This window comes from Mobula birostris, chromosome 8 (genome assembly GCF_030028105.1).
Source record: "Mobula birostris isolate sMobBir1 chromosome 8, sMobBir1.hap1, whole genome shotgun sequence".
NCBI lineage: Eukaryota > Metazoa > Chordata > Chondrichthyes > Myliobatiformes > Myliobatidae > Mobula > Mobula birostris.
This window is the reverse complement of record NC_092377.1, coordinates 142,474,017-142,501,723: the sequence shown is the minus strand read 5'-3', so window position 1 is coordinate 142,501,723 and position 27,707 is coordinate 142,474,017. Positions and strand designations below refer to the sequence as shown.

Here is a 27,707-nt window from a genome sequence, read left to right as displayed (position 1 = left end):
ATCCCCTAACACCACAACTTCATGTTTCCTGCAGTTGCCTGCTATCTCTCTGCAGATATGCTTTTCCAATTCTCGTTGACCAGTGGGTGGTCTGTAATACAATCCCACTAATGTGGCCATACCTTTCCTATTTCTCAGCTCCACCCATAAGGACTCAGTAGACAAGCCCTCTAATCTGTCCTGCTTGAGCAGTGCTGTAATACTTTCCCTAACAAGCAATGCTACTCCCCCACTTTTCATTCCTCTGCCTCAATCACATCTGAAACATCGGATCCCTGGAATATTAAGCTGCCAGTCCTGCACCTCCTGTAGCCAAGTCTCACTAATTGCTATAACGTCATAATTCCATGTTCAATCCACGCCGTCAACTCATCCGCGCTCCCCACAATACTCCTAGCTTTGAAATATATACACCTCAGAAGATTTTTACTACCACTCACAACCTTTCTTGATTCAAGTGGATTTGCTTGAACTTATAACATCATTTATTTTCACCCCAGCCACACTGTCAGCTCTGGCACTCTGGTTCATATCCCCCTGCAAATCTAGTTTAAAGCCTCCCCAATAGCACTAACAAACCTCCCTGATAGGATATTAGTACCCCTGTAGTTGAAGTGTAACCCGTCTCTCTTGTACAGGACCCACCTGCCCCAGAAGAGGTCCCAATGATCCTGAAATCTGAAACCCTGCCCCCTACACCGGTTCCTCAGCCAGTTATTCATCCTCTAGAGCATCCTATTCTTACCCTCACTGGCACGTAGCACAGATAGCAATCCTGATATTACCACCCTTGAGGTCCTGCTTTTCAACTTCCTGCCAACCTCTCTATACTCACTCTCCAGGACCTCCTTATTACTTGGCCTTTTCTATTTCATTGACAAAATTGTAAAGTATTGCCTGTTCTCTGTGAAAGGATTAGTCTTCACAAACTAAACAGACATAATATTTAAAATGAAAACCACCAAATGAAATGCGCAAGTGAGAAATTCGCATGGTGAGGACAAACTATTGAAGATCAACGGCAGTGATTTAATCAGCAGCACGGATTTAATGCATCTCATCTGTATAGGAGGAACAGTTGCTGGGGAGAGATGAACGGAAACAGTTTCAATCCCTGGAAATACATTGTATGCAGAGAAACAGGCGTGGACGATACAAAATCGTAGAGTCACGTGTTTCAGATAAGACTCCGGGATGGCAAATTTGCTGCGTGAGAACAAAACTGCTCGTGAACCACTTTCCCAGGACGTGTATTTTTAAGAAATACAAATAAAGATTGTGTTTGTCAAAATCGTAAGCCGGTGAATAATTTGTTGACCTAAAGTTTTGGTTACTATGGATATGAAGGAGACTGAATTTACCTTCATTTTCATGGACATCTTGGGAAACTGTGAGCATCATCAGACTGTCGTACCGCCAGCCATCTGGACCAGAGCATCAGGAGAATCAATCGTATTACTTTCAGTGCCGGGAACCAGATCTAGAAGGAAAAATAAATGAAATCTATATCTCTGAAACCACATGCTGAACAGCGCACCCTGCTCAATGAGAGAGATTCTTTTTGTTCTGTGTGTGATGGACATTTCAATGAAGAATGGATGCTTATCTGTGCTCTGGCTATGAACAACGTATTACGCACGAACACCACGCACTTATTATTCCTCAAAACCTTCACATGGAAATTAGCAAAACGCAATGAACAATGAAATATTTCATTCAATTACACATCTGGCTACAGAAGAGGTTTTTTTTTGTTACACACATCAATTAACATAAATCTCTCACAGAAGTACCAGATCTCTGATCAATTAACGCCCTGCATGCCTGTATAACTTCCTTGGTAAGTTTATATTCGCCACCAGCATGAGGTGGAGGTAGAAAATAAAAACAGAAACAAAACATGTACCAACCGGGAACACAGGGGTTTCCTTCACTACATTCTGGTCCATGAACGGTGCTGTTAAACGGGTCGCTGGTGTAATAGTCGATTTGATTGAGAGAATCAATTGAACCAGAACCTGGAAGTCAATGAAAAGGATAGCTGATGGAAAGATTTATTTTACGTTTGGAACAGAATTCGTAAACTGTTCCTCTTCTCACTGACCGTACCATAGAGTATGGTGGACGTTTAAAAGCAGATGCGGTCACTGCTACCAGCAACTTCAGTTCTCCATTGTAGCAAAACCAGCATCAGTTTTCTGTCCATCACTCTCATTTCTTTGCCCGGATCATAACCCTCAATATAGAAACAGGAAATGTCCGCTAGATGATGAAATCGAATGCACACTTCCCTTGTCAGCTTAAATCACACCCACAGCAAATTCTGAGTGAAAAAAAAATCTTCGTGTTCTCTTTAAACCGTTCATCTTTTAATCTTAACACATTACCTTTAGTTCTCGTCTCAAACAACCTCAATGGAAACAGCCTGATCGCATTTACCCTATACACTGGTCTTAATTTAGTATCATCATCTTCCTCATCATCATTATCGTCATTTTCTACCGTGTCAAATGACGTGGGCGATGATGGTGTTATTCATTACCACAACTGTTCTTGGCAATTTTTCTTTTTCTGATGTGTTTTGCCTTTGACGTTTTCCTGCACTGTCTCTTTATAAGAAGGTTCACCCTAGGCATTATCAATACTCTTCAGGGATTTTCTGCCTGGCATCAGTGGCAGAATATAACCAGGGCTTGTGATATGCAGCTGCTGTTTCTACGACCATCCACCACCTGCTCCCATGGCTTCTCATTACTCACATCGGGGTGTGGGGGTGCGGGACAGGGTGGAATCCGATAGATAGGTGCTACACTTTTCCCAAGGGAGACTTCTACGCAATCAGAGGGACGGAATGCCTTACACCTTCTTTGTTGGAGACATATCTCCATCCTTTCATATCTGTCAAATCTCCCTCATTCTTAAACACTCCAGAAAATGAAGAGCGAACTTGTTTAGCCTTATCCTATACCTCAAGTCCAAAACTACTTTTGTAATTTGTTTCTGCACTCTTTCACATCTTTCGTGAAGGTTGGTGAAGAAACCTGCACATAATACCCCGAATTAGGACTCAATAACTGCATATATAAATTCAACACATCATCCCATCTCCTGTACTTAGTTTAAACGCAAACAACAGGAATTCTGCAGATGCTGGAAATTCAAGCAACACACATAAAAGTTGCTGGTGAACGCAGCAGGCCAGGCAGCATCTCTAGGAAGAGGTGCAGTCGACGTTTCAGGCCGAGACCTTTCGTCAGGACTAACTGAAGGAAGAGTGAGTAAGGGATTTGAAAGTTGGAGGGAACTGAAGGAAGAGTGAGTAAGGGATTTGAAAGTTGGAGGGAACTGAAGGAAGAGTGAGTAAGGGATTTGAAAGTTGGAGGGAACATCCCATTCCCATTCTGACATGACACACTTTAATTCCACATCCCATTACCATTCTGACATGACACACTTTAATTCCACATCCCATTCCCATTCTGACATGTCTATCTACGGCCTCCTCTACTGTAAAGATGAAGCCACACTCAGGTTGGAGGAACAACACCTTATATTCCGTCTGGGTAGCCTCCAACCTGATGGCATGAACATTGACTTCTCTAACTTCCGCTAATGCCCCACCTCCCCCTCGTACCCCATCTGTTACTTATTTTTATACACACATTCTTTCTCTGACTCTCCTTTTTCTCCTTCTGTCCCTCTGAATATACCCCTTGCCCATCCTCTGGGTCCCCCCACCTTGTCTTTCTTCCCGAACCTCCTGTCCCATGATCCTCTCGTATCCCTTTTGCCTATCACCTGTCCAGCTCTTGGCTCCATCCCTCCCTCTCCTGTCTTCTCCTATCATTTTGGATCTCCCCCTCCCCCTCCAACTTTCAAATCCCTTACTCACTCTTCCTTCAGTTAGTCCTGACAAAGGGTCTCGGCCTGAAATGTCGACTGCACCTCTTCCTAGAGATGCTGCCTGGCCTGCTGTGTTCACCAGCAACTTTTATGTGTGTTTCCTGTAGTTAGTACTTTGATTTATGAAGTCCAGTGAGTAACAAGCTTTCTTATTGACCTAATCTACTGGTGACACCTATTTCAAAGAATAATGCATCTGTTTTCCTGGATCCCCCTGCCATAATGCACTGCTCGATGATCCACCATTCACGGTGTGAGTCCTACCAAAGTGTATCTCCTTCCATTTGTCTGTTTCATTCAATATACCATTTACAGCCCATTTTTCCATCCGCTCCAGGAATTACTATAAGCTTTGAAAGAGTTCCTCGCAGTTCACTACACACCAATCTTGCAATAATCTAAAGATTTGCTATTCCATTTGCCCAAACTATCATTGAGATCGTCAATATCGATGATGAACAGCAACACACCCAACAACAACCTATGTGTCACACCACAGGTCAGAGAAGTAATCACCTATGACCAGTTCATGGCTTTTCCCATGAAGTCAATGCTTATTCAAAAAAAACAACTCATCTTGAATGCCAAGATGTCTCAGGGAAGAGCCTGTCAGAGCTACGGAATTTATTGACTCTAAGTTGACTGAAGGCAGCAAACGCGTGCTGCTATGTAATGCAAGACCTGAAGTCTGCTTAGTTTAATATCTGCAAAATCCTTCCATGTCTGGAATAAATACTGATGCAAAAAAAAAAAAAAACATTAAGGACATCCACCATATCTCTTGGTTCCATGTGAACACTCTGAAAAATTTTGTCCCTCACTATACCCTTGATCTTAGCACACCTGTAGAAGTCTTTGGATTCACTTTCAACTTTTCTACATGAGCAACCTCGTGCCTTCTGTTAGCCCTCCTGCTTTCCTTTTTGTGTGCTCTGTCATATATCTTATATATCTCGAGTACCTCACTTGCTCCATCCTGATTATTCCTGTCATGCATGTCTTTCTTCATAACCAGGGCCTCAATTCATCTGAAAACAAAGTGTCCTAAACTTTTTATTTCCGCCTTTTATTCTGACAGCAACATACAAACGCTATACTCCTCAGCATTTCACTTTTGAAGGCTTTCCACTTACCAAATGCACCTCTGCCAGGAAACAGCTTGACCCAGCCCACACTTGTCCGATCCTTTCTGATACCATCAAATTTGGTTCTTCTCCAATTTAGAATCTGAACTGGAGGACCAGTTATATCCTTCTCCACAATTATCTTGAAACTAGTGTCATAATGAGCACTAGATCGAAAATCCCAAGGTTTTCCCTGGCACACACTTCTGCCGCTTACACTGTCTGATTCCTTAACAGGAGATTTAGTATCGTGCTCTTTCCGGCCTGGACTTCAATGTACTGATTATGGAAGCTCTCATGAACATACAGTATGTCAATCTCAGTCAATAAGTGGAAAGAATAAATCACCTGTCATCACTCCTTATGTTGCATGCAACAGCCTGTGATTTATCTAGAAATGTGCCCCTCTAAATCCTGCAATTGGGTAGTCTGTACAATTGTACTTCAAGTCGTCATTCCTTTCTTATTCCACAGTTCCACACATAACACCTCAGCAGATGTCCTCTGCAGTCCGACATTGTCCTTGTGAGTAATGGCTCACGCTCAATTACATTCAAGACAGTGGAACCCTGGAAATTGAGCTGGCAGTTTCCTATATTTGTCCCTATATTTTTTTTAAAAGAACAATGGCAAATTGCAGTTCGGATGCGTGAAAAGACAAAGTTCACTCAGGTTGGCTGAGGCGTCGAGTCGTGCAGTTCTGTGTTTCGAAACGCAGTTGGGATTGATCGGCCCACATAATTAACATAAGGCAGATATGCTTTAGCCTTCGACAATGTCAGAAAACAAAAGGCCAAGCATAGTCTATTTCTCTGACTTGTGCATATTTCAATGCAAGAAGTATCGTGGGAAAGGCAGATTAGCTCACGCAATGGATTGGAACGTGCTATGATGGTATTGTAGCCATTCGTTAGACTTAGTTGAAGGGGGCAGGACTGTGCTTCCATAGCGTCAAATGGGTTGGAGCGGGAACAATTAGAAGAGGAGGGCTGGCTTTACCAGTCAGAGAAAATATTACGGTCGTGCAGTCATGACAGATTGGAGAACCCGTCTCGTGAGGTCTTATTGATGGAACTAAGAAGTAGAAAATGTATGACTATGTTATAGACTACCCGACTGGACTGAAAGGATCAAAATTGTACAGACATAGGAAAATGCCGGAGGAAACATCAGTTCGTTAAAGTAGGTGATTCTAACTCTCCACAGATTAACCAAGATTCCAATACTTTAAAATGACTAAAAGAGATAGAGATTGTCAATTACGTTCAGGAAAATTTCCTTCATCAGTACTTTGAAGTCCCTGTGATAGAGTGTGTGATACATGATCTTTTGTTAAATAAAGGAACATGACAGCTCACGGAAGTTTGTGTATCAGAAAGGACCTGGACAGTATTGACTGCGAAAAGATGTTTTCTGGCAAAGATGTACTTGGTCACTAGAAAGATGTCAAAAATGAAATTTTGAGAATACAAAGTTTGTCTGTGAATGGCAGAATAAAGGAACTAGGGAACCTACCCTTTTAAGGGATATTTAGGCCATTATTAAGGGATATTAAGAAAAAAAAGAGGTGCTTCACAGGAAATTGGAGATAACAACAAATTAAGTACTTATGATGTGTACGATATGCAAGAGAACACTGAATACTGAAAAATAAAAACATGCTGAAAGAAGGCATGAAGTTGCCCAAGCAGACAAGGTGAAAGATCATCCTCAGGAATTTAACAGATATATTAAGAAAAAAAAAAGATTGCAAGTGACAAAATTGGCCCTCTGGAAGATAAGATTGTTCATCCATGCGTAACGTCAAAGGAGATCGTGGAGATGTAAGCAACACACATCAAAGTTGCTGGTGAACGCAGCAAGCCAGGCAGCATCTCTAGGAAGAGGTACAGTCGACGTTTCAGGCCGAGACCCTTCGTCAGGACTAACTGAAGGAAGAGTTAGTAAGAGATTTGAAAGTGGGAGTGGGAGAGAGAGATACAAAATGATAGGAGAAGGCAGGAAGGGGAAGAATGGAGCCAAGAGCTGGACAGGTGATTGGCAAAGGGGAGACGAGCAGATCATGGGACAGGAGGCCCGGGGAGAAAGACAGTGGGTTGGGGGAACCCAGAGGATGGGCAAGGGGTATAGTCAGAGGGACAGGGGGAGAAAAAGAAGAGTGAGAGAGAGAATGTGTGCATAAAAAATAAGCAACGGATGGGGTACGGGGGGTGGAGGGGCACTAGTGGAAGCCAGAGAAGTCGATGTTCATGCCATCAGGTTGGAGGCTGCCCAGACGGAATAGAAGGTGTTGTTCCTCCAACCTGAGCATGGCTTCATCTTTACAGTAGAGGAGGATAGACATGTCAGAATGGGAATGTGATGTGGAATTAAAATGTGTGGCCACTGGGAGATCCTGCTTTCTCTGGCGGACAGAGCGTAGGTGTTCAGCAAAGCTGTCTCCTAGTCTGCGTCGGGTCTCGCCAACATATAGAAGGCTACATTGGGAGCACCAGAAGCAGTATATCACCCCAGCCGACTCACAGGTGAAGTGTCTCCTCACCTGGAAGGACTGTCTGGGGCCCTGAATGGTGGTAAGAGAGGAAGTGTAAGGGCATGTGTAGCACTCGTTCCGCTTACAAGGACAAGTGCCAGGAGGGAGATCAGTGGGGAGGGATGGGGGGGACGAATGGACAAGGGAGTCACGTAGGGAGCGATCCCTGCGGAAAGCAAGGAGAGCGGGGGAGGGAAAGATGTGCTTAGTGGTGGGATCCCTTTGGAGGTGGCGGAAGTTACGGAGAATAATATGTTGGACTGAGGCTGGTGGGGTGGTAGGTGAGGACCAGGGAGACCCTATTCCTAGTGGGGTGGCAGGAGGATGGAGTGAGAGCAGATGTATGTGAAGTGGGGGAGATTCGTTTGAGAGCAGAGTTGATAGTGGAGGAAGGGAAGCCCCTTTCTTTGAAAGAAGGAGGAAATCTCCCCTGTCCTGGAATGAAAAGCCTCATCCTGCGAGCAGATGCGGCGGAGACAGAGGAATTGCGAGATGGGGCTGAGAGGGAGGAATTGCAAGAAGGGGATGGGATGGAGGAATTGTGAAAAGGTGATGGGACGGAGGAATTGCGAGAAGGGGATGGGATGGAGGAATTGCGAGAAGGGGATGCAAATTGACTTTTATCATCTTTATTTACAAAGGAGACGAACACAGAGTCTATAGAAGTGAGGAAAGAAGCATCGATTTTGTGGAAGATATACAGATTACAAAGGAGGGGTTATAGACAATAGAGAATAGACAATAGACAATAGGTGCAGAAGTAGACCATTCGGCCCTTCAAGCCTGCACTGCCATTCTGAGATCATGACTGATCATCTACTATCAATACCCGGCTCCTGCCTTGTCCCCATAACCCTTGATTTCCCTATCCATAAGATACCTATCTAGCTCCTTCTTGAAAGCATCCAGAGAATTAGTCTCCACTGCCTTCTGAGGCAGCACGTTCCACACCTCCACAACTCTCTGGAGAAGAAGTTCCTCCTCAACTCTGTCCTAAATGACCTACCCCTTATTCTTAAACCATGCCCTCTGGTACTGCACTCTCCCAGCATCTGGAACATATTTCCTGCTTCTACCTTGTCCAATCCCTTAATAATCTTATGTGTCTCAATCAGATCCCCCCTCAATCTCTTTAATTCCAGCATGTACAAGCCCAGTCTCTCTAACCTCTCTGCGTAAGACAGTCCGGACATCCCAAGAATTAACCTAGTGAACCTACGCTGCACCTCCTCCACAGCCAGGATGTCTTTCCTTAACCCTGGAGACCAAAACTGCACACAATAGTCCAAGTGTGGTCTCACCAGGGCCCTGTACAAATGCAAAAGGATTTCCTTGCTCTTGTACTGAATTCCCTTTGTAATAAAGGCCAACATTCCATTAGCCTTCTTCACTGCCTGCTGCACTTGCTCATTCACGTTCAGAGACTGATGAACAAGTACTCCTAGATCTCTTCGTATTTCTCCCTTACCTAACTCCACACCGTTCAGATAATAATCTGCCTTCCTGTTCTTGCTCCCAAAGTGAATAACCTCACACTTATTCACATGAAGCACCATCTGCCAAGTTTCTGCCCACTCACCCAGCCTATCCAAGTCACCTTGAATTCTCCTAACATCCTCATCACATGTCACACTGCCACCCAGCTTAGTATCATCAGCAAACTTGCTGTTGTTATTCACAATGCCTTCCTCTAAATCATTGACGTAAATTGTAAACAGCTGTGGTCCCAATACCGAGCCCTGTGGCACCCCACTAGTCACCACCTGCCATTCCGAGAATCACCCATTCACTGCTACCCTTTGCTTTCTATCTGCCAACCAGTTTTGTATCCATGTCAATATCCTCCCCCCAATGCCGTCTGCTCTGATTTTACCCACCAATCTCCTATGTGGTACCTTATCAAATGCCTTCTGAAAGTCAGGGTACACCACATCCACTGGATCTCCCGCGTCTATCTTCCTGGTTGCATCCTCAAAAAACTCCAATAGATTAGTCAAGCATGATTTGCCCTTGGTAAATCCATGCTGGCTCGACCCAATCTTATCACTGCTATCAAGATCTGCCGCTATTTCATCGTTAATAATGGACTCTAGCATCTTCCCCACTACTGATGTTAGGCTAACAGGGCAATAGTTCTCTGTTTTCTCCCTCCCTCCTTTCTTAAAAAGTGGGATAACATTAGCCATTCACCAATCCTCAGGAACTGATCCTGAATCTAAGGAACATTGGAAAATGATCACCAATGCATCTGCAATTTCCAGAGCCACCTCCTTTCGTACGCTAGGATGCAGACCATCTGGACCTGGGGATTTGTTAGCCTTCAGTCCCATCAGTCTACTCATCACCGTTTCCTTCCTAATGTCAATCTGTTTCAGTTCCTTTGTTACCCAATGTCCTTGGCCCATCCATACATCTGGGAGATTGCTTGTGTCTTCCCTAGTGAAGACAGATCCAAATTTCTTATGAAATTCGTCTGCCATTTCTCTGTTTCCCATAACAATTTCTCCCAATTCATTCTTCAAGGGCCCAACATTGTTTTTAACTATCATCCTTCTCTTCACATACCTAAAAATAACTTTTGCTATCCTCCTTTATATTCCCAGCTAGCTTGCGTTGGGTTATTTGATACCTTGAGGCAAATTAGCATGAATTCACCCTTGAGCCTAACAAGATGTTCCCTCAGACCCTATGGGAGGCAAATTGAGGTGAAGGAACCCTTAGGAGGCAGTGATCATAACATGATTGAGTTCATTGTGAAATTTGAAAAAGAGAACCCGAAATCTGATGTGTTGGTATTTCAGTGGAGTAAAGGAAATTACAGTGGCATGAAAGAGAAACTGGTCAAAGTTGACTGGAAAAGGTCACTGCCAGGAAAGACAGCAGAGCAGTAGTGGCTGGAGTTTATGTGAGAAGTGAGGAAGGTGCAAGACAGGTATATTCCAAAAAAGAAGAAATTTTTGAATGGAAAAAGGATGCAACCGTGGTTGACAGGAGAAGTCAGCCAAAGTTAAGTCAAAGGAGAGGGCATACAAGGAAGCAAAAGTTAGTGGGAAGACAGAGGACTGGGATGTCTTTAAAAGCTTACAAAAGGAAACTAAGAAGGTCATTAAGAGTGAAAACATTAACTATGAAAGGAAGCTAGCAAATAATATCAAAGAGGATACTAAAAGCTTTTTCAAGTACATAAAGAGTAAAAGACGGGTGAGAGTAGATATAGGGCCAGTGGAAAATGATGCTGGAGAAATTGTAATGGGAGTTAAGGAGATGATGGAGGAACTGAACGAGTATTTTGCATCAGTCTTCACCGAGGAAGACATCAGCAGTATACCGGACACTCAAGGGTGGCAGGGAAGAGAAGTGTGCGCAGTCACAATTATGACAGAGAAAGTACTCAGGAAACTGAAGAGTTAAAGGTCGATAAATCTCCCGGATCAGTCAGAATGCACCCTCGTGTTCTCAAGGAAGCAGCTGTGGAGATTGCAGAGGCATTTGCGATGATCTTTCAAAAGTCGATAGATTCTGGCATGATTCCGGAGGAGTGGAAGATTGCAAATGTTACTCCACTTTTTAAGAAGGGGGCAAGGAAGCGAAAAGGAAATTGTAGACCTGTTAGCTTGACATCAGTGGCTGGGAAGCTGTTGGAGTTGATTGTCAAGGATGAGGTTACAGAGTACCTGAAGGCATATGACAAGATCGGTAGAACTCAGCATGGATTGCTTCAAGGAAAATCCTGCCTGACTAACCTATTACAATTTTTTGAGGAAATTACAAGCAGGCTAGACAAGGGAGATGCAATGGATGTTGTATATTTGGATTTTCAGAAGGCCTTTGACAAGGTACCACACATGAGGCTACTTAACAAGATAAGAGCTCATGGAATTATGGGAAAGTTACATACGTGGATAGAGTGTTGGTTGATTGGCAGGATACAGAGATTGGGAATAAAGGGATCCTATTCTGGTTGGCTGCCGGTTACCAGTGGTGTTCCATAGGGGTCCGTGTTGGGGCCGCTTCTTTTTTACATTGTACATCAACAATTTGGACTACAGAATAGACGGCTTTGTGGCTAAGTTTGCCGACGATATGAAGATAGGTGGAGGGGCCGGTAGTGCTGAGGAAACAGAGAGTCTTCAGAGAGACTTGGATAGGTTGGAAGAATGGGCAAAGAAGTGGCAAATGAAATACAGTGTTGGAAAGTGTATGGTTATGCACTTTGGCAGAAGAAATAAACAAGCAGACAACTATTTAAATGAGGAAAAAAAAACAAAGTTCTGAGATGCAGCGGGATTTGAGAGTCCTCGTACAGGATACCATTAAGGTTAACCTCCAGGTTGAGTCGGTGGTGAAGAAGGCGAAAGCAATGTTGGCATTCATAACTAGGGAATATCGTATAGGAGCAGGGATGTGATGTTGAGGATCTATAAGGCACTGGTGAGACCTCACTTGGAGTACTGTGGGCAGTTTTGGTCTCCTTATTTAAGAAAGGATGTGCTGACGTTGGAGAGGGACCAGAGAAGATTCACTAGAATGATTCCGGGAATGAGAGGGTTACCATATGAGGAAAGTTTGTCCGCTCTTGGACTGTATTCCTTGCAGTTTAGAAGAATGAGGGGAGACCTCATCGAAACATTTCGAATGTTGAAAGGCATGGAGAGAGTGGATGTGGCAAAGTTGTTTCCCACGATGGGGGAGTCTAGTACCGAGAGGGCATGACTTAAGGATTGAAGGGCACCTATTCAGAACAGAAATGCAAAGAAATTTTTTTAGTCAGAGGGTGGTGAATGTATGGAATTTGTTGTCACGGGCAGCAGTGGAGGCCAAGTCATTGGGTGTATCTAAGGCAGAGATTTATAGGTATCTGAGTAGCCAGGGCATCAAAGGTTATGGTGAGAAGGCGGGGGAGTGGAACTAACTGAGAGAATGGATTAGCTCATGATAAAGTGGCGGAGCAGACTCGATGGGCCGAATGACCGACTTCTGCTCCTTTGTCTTATGGTCTTACGGTCTTAAGAAATTGCAAGAGCCCAGCAGAGATATTTAAATAGACAGGTGAGGTACCGGGTTAGAGGATAGCTACTGTTGATCCTCTGCTAAGAAAAGCTCTAAAGATAAACCAGGAAATTATAGGCCAGCGAGCTTCACATCAGTAGTGAAAGTTATTGGAAGGTATTCTAAGGGACCTGATATATGAGCATAGGCTTGGGCAGATTAGGGATAGTCTTTATGGCTTTGTGCATGGTAAGACCAGTCTAACCTACCTTAAAGAGATTTTCAAAGAAGTTCACAGGAAACTCAATGAATGCAAGGCAGTGAACAAATTAGAAAGTCACTTGGCAAGGTCCCACAGAGGAGTTTGGTCAAGATGGTTCAGTCGCACGACATTCAAGAGAAGGTGGTAAATTGGCTTTGTGGGAGAAGCCAGAGTGGCCGAAGGTGGTTGGCTGTCACACTGGAGGTCTGTTACGGGTAAAGTGCCTCAGGGATCAGTGCTGGACCTGTTCTTATTTGTAACCTCTCTCAATGATCTGTATGAAAATGTGGTTAATTGCATCAGGAAATTTGCAGTTGACAAGATTAGGGTGCAGCAGCAGCGAGGGAGGCTATCAGAAATTTCAGCGGGATCTGGCCCAGCTGGAAAAATGGGATGCCAAATGGCAGATTGAATTCAAATGCAGACGTGCGAGGTGTTGAACTTCGGTAGGAACAACCAGAGCATATCTTACACAGTGAACGGTAGAGCATAAAGGAGTGCTGTAGAACAAAGGCATCTGGGAATACAGGTACAACATTCATCGAATGCGGCGTCACAGGTGGATACGGTCAGACAGATAGCTTTTGGCACATTGGCCATCATAAATCAAAGTATTGTGTACAGTGCATGGGCAGATATGTAGAAGGTGCATAAGACTTTGATGAGACCAAAATTGAAGTATGGTGTGCAGTTGTGGTCATATACTACAGGAAATATGTAAATAAGATTGAATGGGTACAGAGAAATTTACAAGGGTTTTAGCAGGACTGGAGGCCCTGCGTTGTAAGGCAAACTTGGATAGGTTAGGACGTTCTCGTTTGGAATGTAAAATATTGAGTGGACTTTTAATAGATTTGTACAGTATTGTGAGGGTATAGAGAGGGTAAATGTAAACAGGCCTTTCCACATAGTTTCGGACTTCAACCAGAGGGCCTGGGTTAAGTTTGAAAGGTAAAATATGTAAGGGGAATATGAAGGAACCGTCTTCACTCAGAGGATCCTGAATGTGTGAAATGATCTGTCAGGGCAAGTGATGAACACATGCAGGATTTCAGCGTTTAAGATAAGATTGGATATGTACGTGGATGGTAAGGTTATAGAGGGTTGTGTCTCAGTGCAGATAGATGGGAAAAGACAGTTTAAATGGTTCGGCATGAACTAGATGGGCTGAAGGGCTGATTCTCTGCTGTACATTTCTATGACAACGACTGCTGCAACCACATCTCATTGACGGTTACAATGTCACCATCCCAGATGCTCACCCATGATCAAAGCTCTTACGCCTTTCCTGCAACGATTCTTGCATTTAAGTGTATGCGACTGAGAATATTAGTCGCACCATGCTCAAATTTCCAATTTCCTGACTTTGCATGGTGGCTTCACAACTTCTTCCTGCAACCACTCCACGACCTACATGTGTGCCCTTGTTCCCATTCCCCTGTCACTGTGGTTTAAACCGCAACCACCAACAGCTGTCCCCGTCCCTCCGTGCAGGAAAAGCAAACGTTCCATGAACTTGCCACGGATGGATGGAAGCAGTGTACAGTATATCGCTTGAGAAGTCAATGACAATTTGTAAAACACACCTGAATCTCCTGTATTATCCAACTTTTTGATGTGTGAAATAGTCTCAATCTCTTCATAAATTGCTTGGTAAAAGATATCGGCTGAGTCTCCACCTTTTAACACTGCACCTGTTGAATTGCACGTTCGGAATATCAAGTTTGTTTACAAGTTTCTAATTGAAGAATAAACACTTTGCCATTTAAATTAAAAATAGGAAATAAATTATATACTACTGTTAGTGAACGAGAGCTTAGGCGATCCCTTGACATTGTTCATATCTGCAAACATGGGCAGATTATAGTAAAATCAGAAAGATTGAATACAGGGTACATCTGCATAAAAAGAAATAATTCCTGATTGTCGTTCTACTGCAGTTATATATTACAACTGAACGGATGACAGGTTTATCATTCCGAGATAGCTGTGGATATCATCTGTACGGTAACCAATAATAACGCAGACTTGGGAAAAAGAGCAGTCATTGCTTATACCAAGAAATGAAACTTTATTCTGAAAAAAATAAAGCACAAGGATTGATTCTCACCTCTTCTTGCTGACTGTATCTTTATTATCAGCTTCAGGGCAAAAAACTCAGCCACGAGGATGATCCCAAGGGTAATGCAGACAGTACCGAACACTTAAATGCAAATTCAGTAGATAAGTTTAAAACTGGACCTACGTTTTTTTCTTAAGTCCTGACATTTACAAAGTGTAATAGTTAAAATTAAGCTCTGAGATAATGCCAAATAAACTGTAGAATATGAAGTGTAGACGGATGATAAATGTTTTGTGGAAAGCACCAGAGGTGAATAATAATATGGGTTGTTATGACGTTGGAGAAAACACAAGTGGCTGCATTTTCCTGGTGTGGATATGCACCAGGTGCGGATATGCCCCAAGTGTGGAATGAGAGACACTGAAGCAGGTCGATCATTCGCAAATTTTAATGCAAACAATGTTTTAAGGTGTTACGTACCCTGTAACTGGGTTTCCAAACCAGCAGAAATGGGTCACTCAGTTGGAGTCTGGATTACTAGAACTAAGGAAGTTTTATTAAAGAAACAAGCAGCACAGTACTCTAATCAAAAGGATGATAAATGCAACAATTCAGCAATGATAAAGACACAGGTACACAGTATTAGGATAACAGGATCAATCAAGCTCTATCATCATCTAGGGGTAAATGACCAGTTTCAAAGTGATGCAAAGTTCAGTTCAATTGAGTTCAGTTCAATTCACCGTAATCACTTTCGTGGGAGATGGACAGTGGGGGGAAGGAGAGAGAGAGCAAAAACGAATGAATATTCAAACGGCTTCCACACAGACCTTCGATATTCTTCGCAGTCAGCTTTCGGGCGAGCCCTTTGTGATGTCTTCTGAGGTCACCGACCGTGACCCCTCCGTTTCCAGATACGATCGTTTCTCTGCGGTGAACCTGGCACCCAGGCAAGGGCGGACACACACCAGGTTCCCGCTTATCATGTCTTTCCACCCTGTGCGTCTATGGCTTGGTCCCGTGACAGCCCTCCAAATCTTCCCACCGACTTGTGGGAGACGCACCGCTTCCAGCGTCTCGTTACCTCGGGGTGTCGTGTGTGTCTGCCTTAGCGAATCTGTCCCTTTTTATCCCCCTGCTGGGGTATCACCTGTCCATCACTTCAAACAGTTCAGGGTTCAAAGGGGGAGCCGATCTAGACAGCTCACCTTCCGTTAAACTCTCCCGTCCCTTCATTAACATCTCCAAATGCTGCTCCATTGTTTTCCTTATCTCTCTTTCTCCTGAAGATAGGTGGCAGACCAACTGCTGATCCCCCTGGTGCCAGTACAGGACAGCTAACATCTTAATCTATGTGTATTCTCATCACAAAGGGAAAATAAAACAATAAATGCCAGGCCAAACAGGGCCGTCAACTAAACACTCAAATGGAAAATGAGGCCTACACTGCGGCTGAAAAGAACAACTAAGAATAAAATGAACACCGCGAGTCTTCGGAGACATCTGACTCGACAGTCCAATTTGTCAGGCTAGGGGAAATGTAGATAATAAAGCACAGCTATGTTCTAGGTTCTAGTCTTGACAAAAACTACGACGGAACAATGGATATAAATACTATCATAATGAAATAATTAGCTGGCACGTGCATATTCACGAGCGCAGTTGCCGAATCTGTGCAATTCTGACTCTGTGCTTGTGACATTTCCATTGTAGTAAGAAATAAACGCACACAAAACGTCCAAGGATGTTTTGAGAGAAAAATACCTTATTTTTGTAAAAGAGGAAGTTATTCCTGAAAGAATATGCACCGATCCAAGTTTTCCCATGACTTTGTAATTTTCATAACTATCCCAATCTCCCTCTACCCACAACAACCATCCTTTGTTGCAACTGGACATGCACTGAAAGTACGGAAAGCAACATAATGGACTTGCAAAAGTAAGCTTCAACGGAAAACACACCATATGGGCCAGAAGAATTCCCATTTTTCCCTCATCTGATCGACTGACGTGTGCCCCTCCTGCAAGTTATGGGACGGTTGGTGTGCTGTTTGCAAGCATGTGGTTATGGCAACTTGAGCTTCCAAACTATGTTGAAAGCTGGTCTAAAGTTGTTCCAGCTATCCCCATCTGTGTTATCAGGGCGCATCTTATTTGTCTCCTAATTAGAGTAAGTGGCAAAAAGATGTCCTTGATCAATCGCCCAATTTCATAATTATCTCCTAAAGCCATGTGCATTCTATCCTGGCAAATGTAAATCACAGCCCATCAGGGTAAACATGCTGGAAGCAAACTCAAGGTGAATTCCACGATGCATTGCAGTGTAATCCTGGATTTCAACTCTTCAAAATATCTCTGAGACAAGCAAGTATTGCAAAAAGTCTCGATGACTTCAAGGATCAACAGCAACCTCTCACCAATGCGCCAATGTGTCTGAAGTACACATACAGCATGTGTAAGATTTCCAGTTATTCAAGGGAAAAAGATACAAATGGCATATTGCTCGGAATAGCATTCAAACTTAAATTATGTTGCTGGGTTTTTCACGGTGCTTAACAAAGTATATTCCATTTAAAAGCAAGGAGAGGAAAGATAGGGAGAGCCTGCCTTGGATAATGAAAAAAACGAAGGCATCAAACTGAAAGCTTGTACATATAAAGTAGCCAAGAGTAGTGGGAAACTGGAAACTGGAAGATTGGGAACCACTGATCGTGCAATAAAGAAAAGGAAGCTAGGTTATGAAAATAAACTACCACAAAATATAAAAACGGACAGTAAAAGAATTTATAATTATAAAAAGCAGAAATAACGTGGCTAAACTCAACGCAGGTCCCTTGGAGGACGAGAAGGGGAAATTGATATTGGGTAATGAGAAAATGGCTGACGCTGAGAATGACTAATTTTTGTCGGTCTTCACGATGGAGGACATATCTAACATGCCAAAGACAGAAGTTACGGATGCGTTTGGAGGTGAGGTGTTCAGTATAATAGCTATCACTAAGGAGGTAGTGCTGAGAAGACTTGTGGTCTCGAAGATAGATAAGACCGCTTGTCCTGATGGAATGCATCCTGGAAATGGCAGAAGATACAGTAGAAGTTTTGGTGATAATTTACCAAAATTATCTGGATTCCTAGCGGGTCCCGGCGGATTGTAAGACGGCAAACGTAATGCCATTATTCAATAAAGGATGCAGGCTAAAGGCAGGTAATTATAGGCCAGTTAGTTGAACAGCTGTAGATTGGAAAATGCTTGAAGCAATCATTACAGAAGAAACAACAAGGCATCTGGAAAGAAATGGATCCATCAGGCAGAAACAGAATAGCTTCATCAGAGTTAGGTCCTGTTTAGCAAACTTACTGTAGTTCTCTGAGGATATAACGGCAGCAGTGGATGGACAGGAACAGGTGGACGCTATTTAGTTGGATTTCCAGAAGGCGTTCGATAAGGTGCCTAGAGTTTGGGGTGATTGTTTTGTATGGATAGAGGATTAGTTAACTAATAGAATGCAGACAATTAGGAGACGTGTGTTATTATGAATGGCAAACAGCAATGAATGGCGTGTTGCAGGGATCGGTGATTGGCCCACAAATTTTCACAATATACACTACGAACTAGAAGAGGGGACTGAGTATAGTGCATCCATATTGGCTGTTGATACTAAATCGAGTTAAAAAGCAAATTGTGCAGAAGATACAGTGAGTCTGCAGAGAGCTATAGATAGGTTAAGCAAGTGGGCAAGGTTCTGGCAGATGGAATATAATGTTGGTAAGTTGCAAGGCCATCCACGTTGGAAAGAAAAAATGAAAGAGCAAATTATTATAAGTGGAAAAAATGCAGCATGCTACTGTGCAGAGGAACTTGGCAGTGCTTGTGCATAGATCACTAAAAGTTTGTGCGCAGGTGTGAGAGACTGTCAAGAGGGCAAATGGAATGTGAGGCTTCATCGCTAGTGGGATTCAACTTAAGAATATAGAGGTTATGCTGCAACCAGAGAGTGGTGAATCTGTGGAATTATCTACCGAATGAAGCAGTGGAGGCTACCACAGTAAATATATTTAAAACAAGGTTTCATAGCATTTAGCATAGCAGGGAAATTAAGGGTTTGCTGAAAATTAAGGAAGGTGGAGATGAGTCCGTGGCCAAGTCAGCCATGATCTTATTAAATGGCGGAGCAGGGTCGATGGGCCAGATGACTTATTCCTGCTCCTATTTCATTGTTCTTATGTCCTTATGTTTGCTGTTGCCCCATAAGTACTGCACTGCAGTTTTGTGGGCAAAGGTACATTGTGAAAACAATGACATTCTTCACCATGTTGTATGGAATGGGGAGAAAGCAGAAGATACCTGTAAGATCTAGATTCACCACCAATGTCAACCGACAAAAAGCAGAAAAAACAGCAATTTTGGGTAATATGCTTGCAACACAGTCAGACAGCACACCATATTTGCCACAAAAATTAAATCAGAGTAAGTATTAGAAGATGGAAAGATATAAAACAAATATTCAGTTCCTCCTGCACGGGAGCAGGCTGACGAAAAAGTGAACATTATAGAACTCGAATTCTAATTGTTTTATTGTTGTCACATGTACCGACATGCAGTACATTGATAATTGTGTTTTGCACATTGCGAATACAGCTCACGTCATTAGATGGCGAGGACAACAAACAAATACAATAATAGAATGCAGAATAAACTGTAACAGTTACAGAGAAAATGCGAGTAATAAACAATAGAGGGCAAAATCATAACAAAGTAAAATGTAGGGTCAAGAGTACATTGTGTTGTTTTGGGGATCTTTTTCAAATAGTGTTCTACAATTTCATGAGGAAATAGAGGCATTGTTAACCTTTCTGAGATGTGGTGTCCACATGATTGGACCATGGTACACTGCTGTTGATGTTTGCTCCTTAGAACTCAAAGCTTTCACCGGCTCATACTCAGTATTGATGATGTAAACAGGAATGTGCGCAATGGTGGAAAAGTTTGCTGCATATACACGATGCCACCTAACGTCCTTTTCTCCTTCCTGTATATTGACTCACTGTTATCATGATATGGCCTACTAAGATCATATCATCCACAACCATGTGCAGAATCTGGTCACGCAGACCTTGAATTTTAAAGGAAAAGTATAGGGGCAGAGGACCGAATCTTGTGGAGTATTGGTGGTTAGATTGCAGTCTGTTGATCAGCAGGTCACGGATTTAGCTGCAGACGGAGGGATTATCCAATTGTCTCTGGAATATGGTGATGGGTTTGCATGTAATTACAATACTGATGCACAGAGTAAACTATATGTGACTCCTCTATATGACATCGATATTAACTTCCAAAGCTGAAAATGTTTCTGCATTGACATATCAATGAACTGACAGCTTGTATTTTTTCTTCAAATCAGAGCTAATATTAGTTTGCAGCACATATGAATCAATTATTACTACTCGGTCAATAATCAGCAACATTCCATCAAATGTGTAATGGTAATTCTTCAAAGTTTCAATACTAGAACCTTTTCACAGTCCTTTCTGAATGGTTAATAATGGGACAATGACCCCAATGTCCACATCCGTTAATCTCACAAAAACATTCGACTAGAATTGGATATATTATTTTTAAGCATTTTGCAACATTCTTCTTCAAATAATTGATGAAGCAATAAGGATTACAGCCAATATATTAAACATTCAGGGTGACCTTTGTATTTGACAAATTGTAACAAAGGAATATCACTGCTATCATTCTAAATTAGAACTGGAATAATAAAAAAAATACTTTAAAATCAAATACCTGAATCGGTGGAAGCAGCGGGACGTCTGGGCATGGCTGTGAAGACAATTATTGGACAATTTTTTAGCATTTTATTTTTCAGTGGTTCCTAATTCCGAATTCAACAAATCAGTTGAATAGAACATAAAATTTGCACAATAATACCTACCAGAACAAACAACAAAGACATCTTCCTTGTGATCACAGTCATGTTGACCGAGTGGAGAGGAAGGACAACTGGACAAAAGAGATTCACTCCCTTTGCATTTCACTTCATCCAGCCAGATATCACCGACGCTCTGAATAATTTCATCCGGCGCTTGTGTCCAAAGGGCAGGGCCACAGTCCAAATCCCTGCAGACAACACTGGCATCGGCCAGATCCCAGGAATCATCACATACAGTTCCCCAGGTATTATTGAAAAATATCTCCAACCTTCCTGAACAATTGGCATTGCTGCCAAAAAGACGCAACTGCAATTCTGAGTGAAATAAGAGAAGAATTATAATGTATCAATCACAACTTTGAAACTAACTTTACTCTGATAATGTAACTTGTAGCATGGAACAGCTGCTAACCTTGAGAACCAGGTACATTTTTTGAATCGCAGGACTTTACGCTGCAACCCTCTGGTATTCTTGCTTCTGATGATGAGAGAGAAAATATTGCCTGTTTATTTTTAACATCTGCGTTTAAAATGCAAATTATCAGGTAATGGATTTCTTCTGTTACCTTCACATACAACTCCTGCATCCTCCCTGTGGTCACAGTTGTGTTTCCCCCATGGGTCAGCACGACACTGCCAAAAGGAGGACTCGTACGAAGAACATTTTAGCTCATCCAGCCATATTAGACCAGATCCCTTTCCATATGTTCTGGAGTCATGTTTAATAGATATCAGGGGTCCGCATTTCATTTGTTTACAGATCAAATTCGCAGCATTTTTATCCAGTGTCTCGGAACAAACTGTTCCCCACGTCCCATTGTACCGCACTTCCACTCTGCCTTCACATCGCCGCTCTCCATTCATCAGGCATATTTCTTTGTGTTCTGAGAACAGGACAATTAATGCAAAGTTCGTCACATTGTTTCCATACAGCAACAAACTTAAATTGCTTTTGTAAAACAGAAAATTACATGTGATATGTATCAACAATACATAACAAAATATAAATTCCAGGAAACACTCATAAGAGAGTTGAACGTATGGAAGGATAATCAAATCAGGAATAAGATAGAGAAGTATTCCAACAAAATTGCGGAATATGGAGACGGCAATGTTGGTGACATTGTGTTAGGTTATCTGGGAATTGTGAAGGTTTATGCACTGAATAAATTCTGAGTTTCCTGTAGTGGTTTCCTGGAAGATGAGGAACAAGATTTTGTTTTATTTTTGTTCGAATATGTTAAGGTAAGTGAGGTGAGAGCGAGAAATGAATGGACGGAAATAAACAATAAAGTTCCATGGAGAAGTTTATAAATAACTATCAATGGTACAGCTTTACATCGAATCGCTCCCTCAGTGTATCATTTGTCCAATCCCCAGACCCCGTCTATTAAATTGCAGATCACTTTCTAATGCAGGGCATGAGCTGTGACTATTATCTTTCCTCTGTCAAGGACTCAAACCGTCTCCAAATTTTAAGCAAAGATTCTTCTATACTTCTTGGATTCTGTATGTCTTGCAGATATTATTGTCTGTGTTCACTATTTGGTCTCGTGTTAGCAGCTTGTTCGCTCTGATCAGCATCTACATTCAATTCGTAAATCTGTCGCTAAGGTGAGCTTTTAGTTCCTTATTAACATCGCCAATCTGATCCAACTCATTTTTTGGACCCCGTGCCGTCCTTTAGTTGAACAATCAAATGCAACAGAAGACGGAGAAACAAAGCCTTAACTTTATTTGAAATTTCATATATTGTTCAAGAATCAACATTATAGTGTCTAGAGTTAGGTATTTACATGTTGGCATCTAACTATAAGAACTGATCCTTTATGTTTCCTGTGTTTGTTCCGTTTTTAAAATTTAGTATCGGAGCAATTAGTGTAACACTTTTTCCGAACCAGCAAACAATAAACAATATCACCGCTGTCTTTGAGAATTTTGTACGTTCTCCTCGTGACCACCTGGTTTGCTCTGGCTGCTCCAAACGCCCTCCACATTACAAGGCATAATATATACTTGCCGGGTGTCTATAGCTCACAATCTTACCATAGGCAACACATCAGGTAAAAGAACATGGCATAATCCGATTCTGGTTACTCGAAGATGCTATATTAATTGATACGTCTTCACGCTATCAGTGGGTTGCCATTGCTCCAAACACCAACCCCTTTATCTTCTTTGCTACTCAAAACTGTATGTCCCTTCTCTATTGATGAAGGCACTTAGACGCAAAATATTAATTGTTTTTGTACCTAGATGCAGAAGGAAACATTACACAGACAATGCCTTGCTAATACTCCGTCTGGGTGCCATAAATTCTTTCACACATCTTCAAACTGAAATCTCCCACACCATACGGCAGAAGATCAGCAAATGGGAAATAGCCTTACCGGAACACTTAACTGTCACATCTTCTTTATGGGTGCAGTCATGTTGGCCCCATGGAGCTGAAGAACATTCCCAAAGATGTGATTCATTACCCGAACAATTTACTTCATCCAACCAAACTACTCCAGTACCTTGACCACAGTAATCAAGAATTGTTTTATCCTCCAAAGCATATCCACAACCCAGTTGCTTGCAGACCACATTAGCATCAACCAGATCCCAGGAGTCATCACAAACTGTTCCCCAGGATCCGTCATAATACATCTCCAGTCTTCCAGCACATGCATCATCACTTCCGGACAGCCTTAATTGCAAGTGGCCTGTTAAACAGAAATATTTGAGATTATTCTTTCCAGAATAAATTCATCTAATCACATCGTTCGCATTTCTGCAACGTTTTCAGTAATTATATTTTGAAAATAATTGCACAATGATATCACCCATTATTTAATGCTACTGATACGCAAGCATCATTTTTTAAAGGCAAAAGCAACAAAAAGGTTGGGAGAATCAAGTATGTCATACAGCGCGGTTGAGCTTTCTTTAAAGGCAGGAGACCAGACACTGATTTATATCTGAAGCAGGTAATCGCAGGCCACCTTTGTACCTCACAAAAAAAAAGGCAGACATTGAATTTTCCAGGTGCGGTTTTCGTTGGCAACAGCACTGTATTCAGGACGATACATCAATCAGGGTATCAAGCATTGGCCATGCTGCTCTCGGGCTTCATATCTTTTTGCTGGATATTTTCACTGTCTGTAGCATGTTCACCTACTCAAGGGATTCCTTGCATCTTGAAGGATGTGGTCCCCTTCCTGGGCAGCAGGAAGATCAGTGGATCAGATCGTCCGGAAGTGATTTTCTTACACTGTCACGGAGTCGAAACCCTCCAGCTACCCAATTATAGTGACTTTTGGGACAACGTGAGAATGTGGGATGATCTAACTGGCCAGCAACTGATACGGAACTGATGAACACGTAGCTGTGCCTTCCTCTGTATGTCATCCTCAAAGTCACACGAGTTTCGTCCACATTTAAAATGTGACGATATTATTTTGTGGATGTCGATGCAACTTTTGTCTTCTACACTTTTCTACCGGCGTGTCTCATTGATTGTACTAATAGGGCATTCATTTAAAATCTACTGATTTATGTAGGCCCCCTAGGCCTGAGTCGACGTAGTAGCAGCAGTAGATTCATGAAAGTGAATGGGTGCCATTCCCACTGAAGATAATTCACATCAAACAACAGCGCAACAGCAACATATGGATATTGGGTGTTACAAAATGCATGTTTGATTGTCAGAAGCTAAGCTGTTGATCACACTTCAGGAGAAATGGACTGGCAGATGAATGTCACCTTTGAATGACCAAATCATCGCAAACTACTTCACCTGACTCTTCCTCAGATGCAGTATTTATTTATAATTGGAACAACAGGTAAACATAATTATCTTTCCCAACGACTAGTGCTTACAATTGTGTTCACCTTCTTTGGAAATCTTAATATTTCCAGCAGTTACACTGAGATTTCACGAAGCTGCATTTGGAAATATTGTGCAGAATTACTTTTTCCCTGCAAAATGGTATGAAGAATAGTTCTAAGTTTAAATATCAGATCTACCCCCTCCACCCCACCATCTCTTCTGTCATCACCTCTGTTCAGATTCTGGACTGCACAATGTCAAATTACTGTACAGCCATGCATGAATGAATTTCCAAAGATTCTGATTTAAATTCTGTTGCAGGAATCTATTCAAAAGAAATCTACTGTTCTACAGTACGGGAATGTTCCATTAGCACAGAAAGCATTCCGACTGAAGACCATAAATAGCGAGTTCAACATGATACGTTCAGATTTATGGATTGCTTTTTGTTTGTTTCTTCATCATGGGGTGATAAGCACTGTGATGATACAATATGCAAAATTCGTATTCACCCTGCCATGACAGTGCTCACAGAAACGAATCCACCTGTGCTCACCCCACTCTCACTCTGTTTTCTGTCTCACACTGCTATGAACTTGACCATTCCTCCATTCTATTCTTGCTTCTTTGCACGAGGGGCGGATTATAATTGTGAATTATTCTGTGTATCTGGATGCCGTTGCTATGTATTGCGCAGAAAAGCAAGGACTGTGATCTGGAAAGACCGCGTGGAAGCAGCGAATACATTGAAATTCTACCAACCAAGGACTCTTTCAGTGTGAGGCCTTCACTTTAATTGCCATCATCCTTCATATTTATGTAAAATAAATGTAGAATGCACTGATTTAAGATGCCCACATTTTCTCTATTTTGACATCATTAAATAAGTCCATTAAGAACACAATGCACAATTAAACAGGTGTAAATTTATTTCACCTTGCACCTCAAGTCTGCTCCTCTACAAAACACTTTGATGGCTAATCTGTGCAAGCCGCCACACTTCTTCCGTTCCTGTTCTCTTCAACCCTCAGTTAAAACATCTAATTACCTCCACATGAAACACTTAGGTACTTCACGATAAATATATCTATTCGCTCTGACTCCTTCACCCTGTGTATCAGTGAAATCCAGGCATTACTGCCTTACTATAGACGAACTTATTTGAGCCCCACAATAGTTCACTGTCCCATATCTTTTAGCCATGTCAATTGATTTATGATTCTTATCAGTGAAAATTAAACTACAATGACCATCGTTGGCTCCCACTGGATATTCTATGTTTGAATAAGTCATGACATTTTACATCTCCAAGAAAATTTCAATCAGTACAGCCAATTAGTACAGATTGTTATTGGACTACTTGGGAAAAGAGGTATTGCACAGATTTATTCCACTGTTATGAAGAAGTTGTTGAAATATAAATTTTAAACTTTTACCTTCTTAGTCACTAGTTCAAATAAGCAAACTTTACAGAGTGAACATTGTACAAATCCGACACATTTATGCAGGTGTTCTCATTGTTCCCCGAGGAACAATGATATCGACATTCTCAGTTCTGACACAACTTGCACACTCTGCTCGATCTATTAGAGTCAAAGGCTCACAGAGATCCATAGCATAGAAAGAGTCTCTTCATCCCACCTAATAGTAGCCTAACTATTATTATCTTAGGTTACAGCGAATTGTATTTGGACCAATCGTCCTCCATATCCCTCCCGTCGAAATATGTATTCAGATTTCTCTTAAATGCTTCAATCGAATCCCAGTCCACGATGGACAGCTTTTTTTCACAGTGTCAGTCCCTTCATCAGCGAAAAAGATACCCCTCCAAGTCCGCTTAGATATTTCACTATTTTACCGATAATCTTTTGCATATAGTTTTAGTCTCACAAAATTTCAGTGGGAACATACTGCTTGCATTCATAAATTTGTTTGGTTTTATAAAATTTATTGCCATTGTCCAGAGCTCTAAATCCTGAAGTTCTAACATATTCAACATTTCCCTAAAACTCCTCAAGTCTTGGCAACGTTATTGGAAATTTTCTCTGCATTCATATAGTCTTGTTAATATAATTCCTGCAAGCAGGTGACCAGAAATGTACATAATACTGCAAATCAACACTCATAAATGTCTTATCTCATCAACGTTCTGATCACCTGATCACCTGATCACCATCCTAGCTAATGAGCTAGGATGAATACCAGGATCCTCTCTGGTCTCACCGACATGTTGCAGCCTTCAGCATGGAGATGCTGGGGTACCGGCCGGCAGACCTGATCCAGTTCGGTATGCAGTACTTCATACGAATGTGGGAGAAGGAGGAGCAGGTAGAGATACGGCAGCTCGGGGATGCTGATGTCTGTGTCATGTAGACCGAGTCCAACTGCAATAATGATGACACCGAAACCTGGACTAAGTCGGACCTTGTAGATCGAGTTGTTCAGATATCAAACAGAAGAGTTTAAAAGTTACATGGAAGCACAGAAACTGCAGCACATTGCAAGGTCTTCGGCCCACAATGTTGTGCTGACCATGTAATCTGCTCGAGAAATTGCTAAGAATTCATAGCCCTCTATTTTTCTAAGCTCCATGTACTTGTCTAGGAGTTTTTTTTAAAAGACCCTATTGTATCCACCTCTACCACCGTCACTGGCAGTGCATTCCACGCGCCACCACTTTCTGTGTGATAAACTTACCTCTGACATCCCCATTCTACCTACTTCCAAGCACCGTAAAACTATATCCCATCATGTATCCATTTCAGCCCTGGGAAAAAGACTCTGGCTATCCACACGATCAATGCTTCTCATTATCTCATACGCTTCAATGGGGTCACCTCAAACCCTCCGTCGATCCAAGGAGAAAAGGCTCCTTGTTCAAGTTATTCTCATAAGAGATTCTCTGCAATCCTGGCAAAATCCTTGTAAATATCTGTTGCACACTCTCTGTAGTATCCACATCCTTCCTGTAGTTAGGTGATGAGACTGAACAGAACACTCTAAGCTTTTATATATCTGTAACATTACTTCACGGTTTTTGAACTCAATCCCACGGTTGCTTCAGGCAACACACAATAGGTTGTCT

General features: G+C 42.1%; 1 protein-coding gene across 1 annotated transcript in view; it reads right to left on the bottom strand.

Moving 5' to 3' along the window:
• Positions 1-27,707, bottom strand: part of LOC140202077 (scavenger receptor cysteine-rich domain-containing protein DMBT1-like) — a 197,903-nt gene that overhangs the window by 146,505 nt on the left and 23,691 nt on the right. Inside the window, exons 6-7 of the mRNA XM_072266938.1 lie at positions 23,328-23,516; positions 20,812-21,123 (exon numbers count right to left, since the gene is read on the bottom strand). Of these exons, the coding sequence (XP_072123039.1) occupies positions 20,812-21,123; positions 23,328-23,516 (501 nt within the window). The remainder of the gene's footprint in view (positions 1-20,811; positions 21,124-23,327; positions 23,517-27,707) is intronic.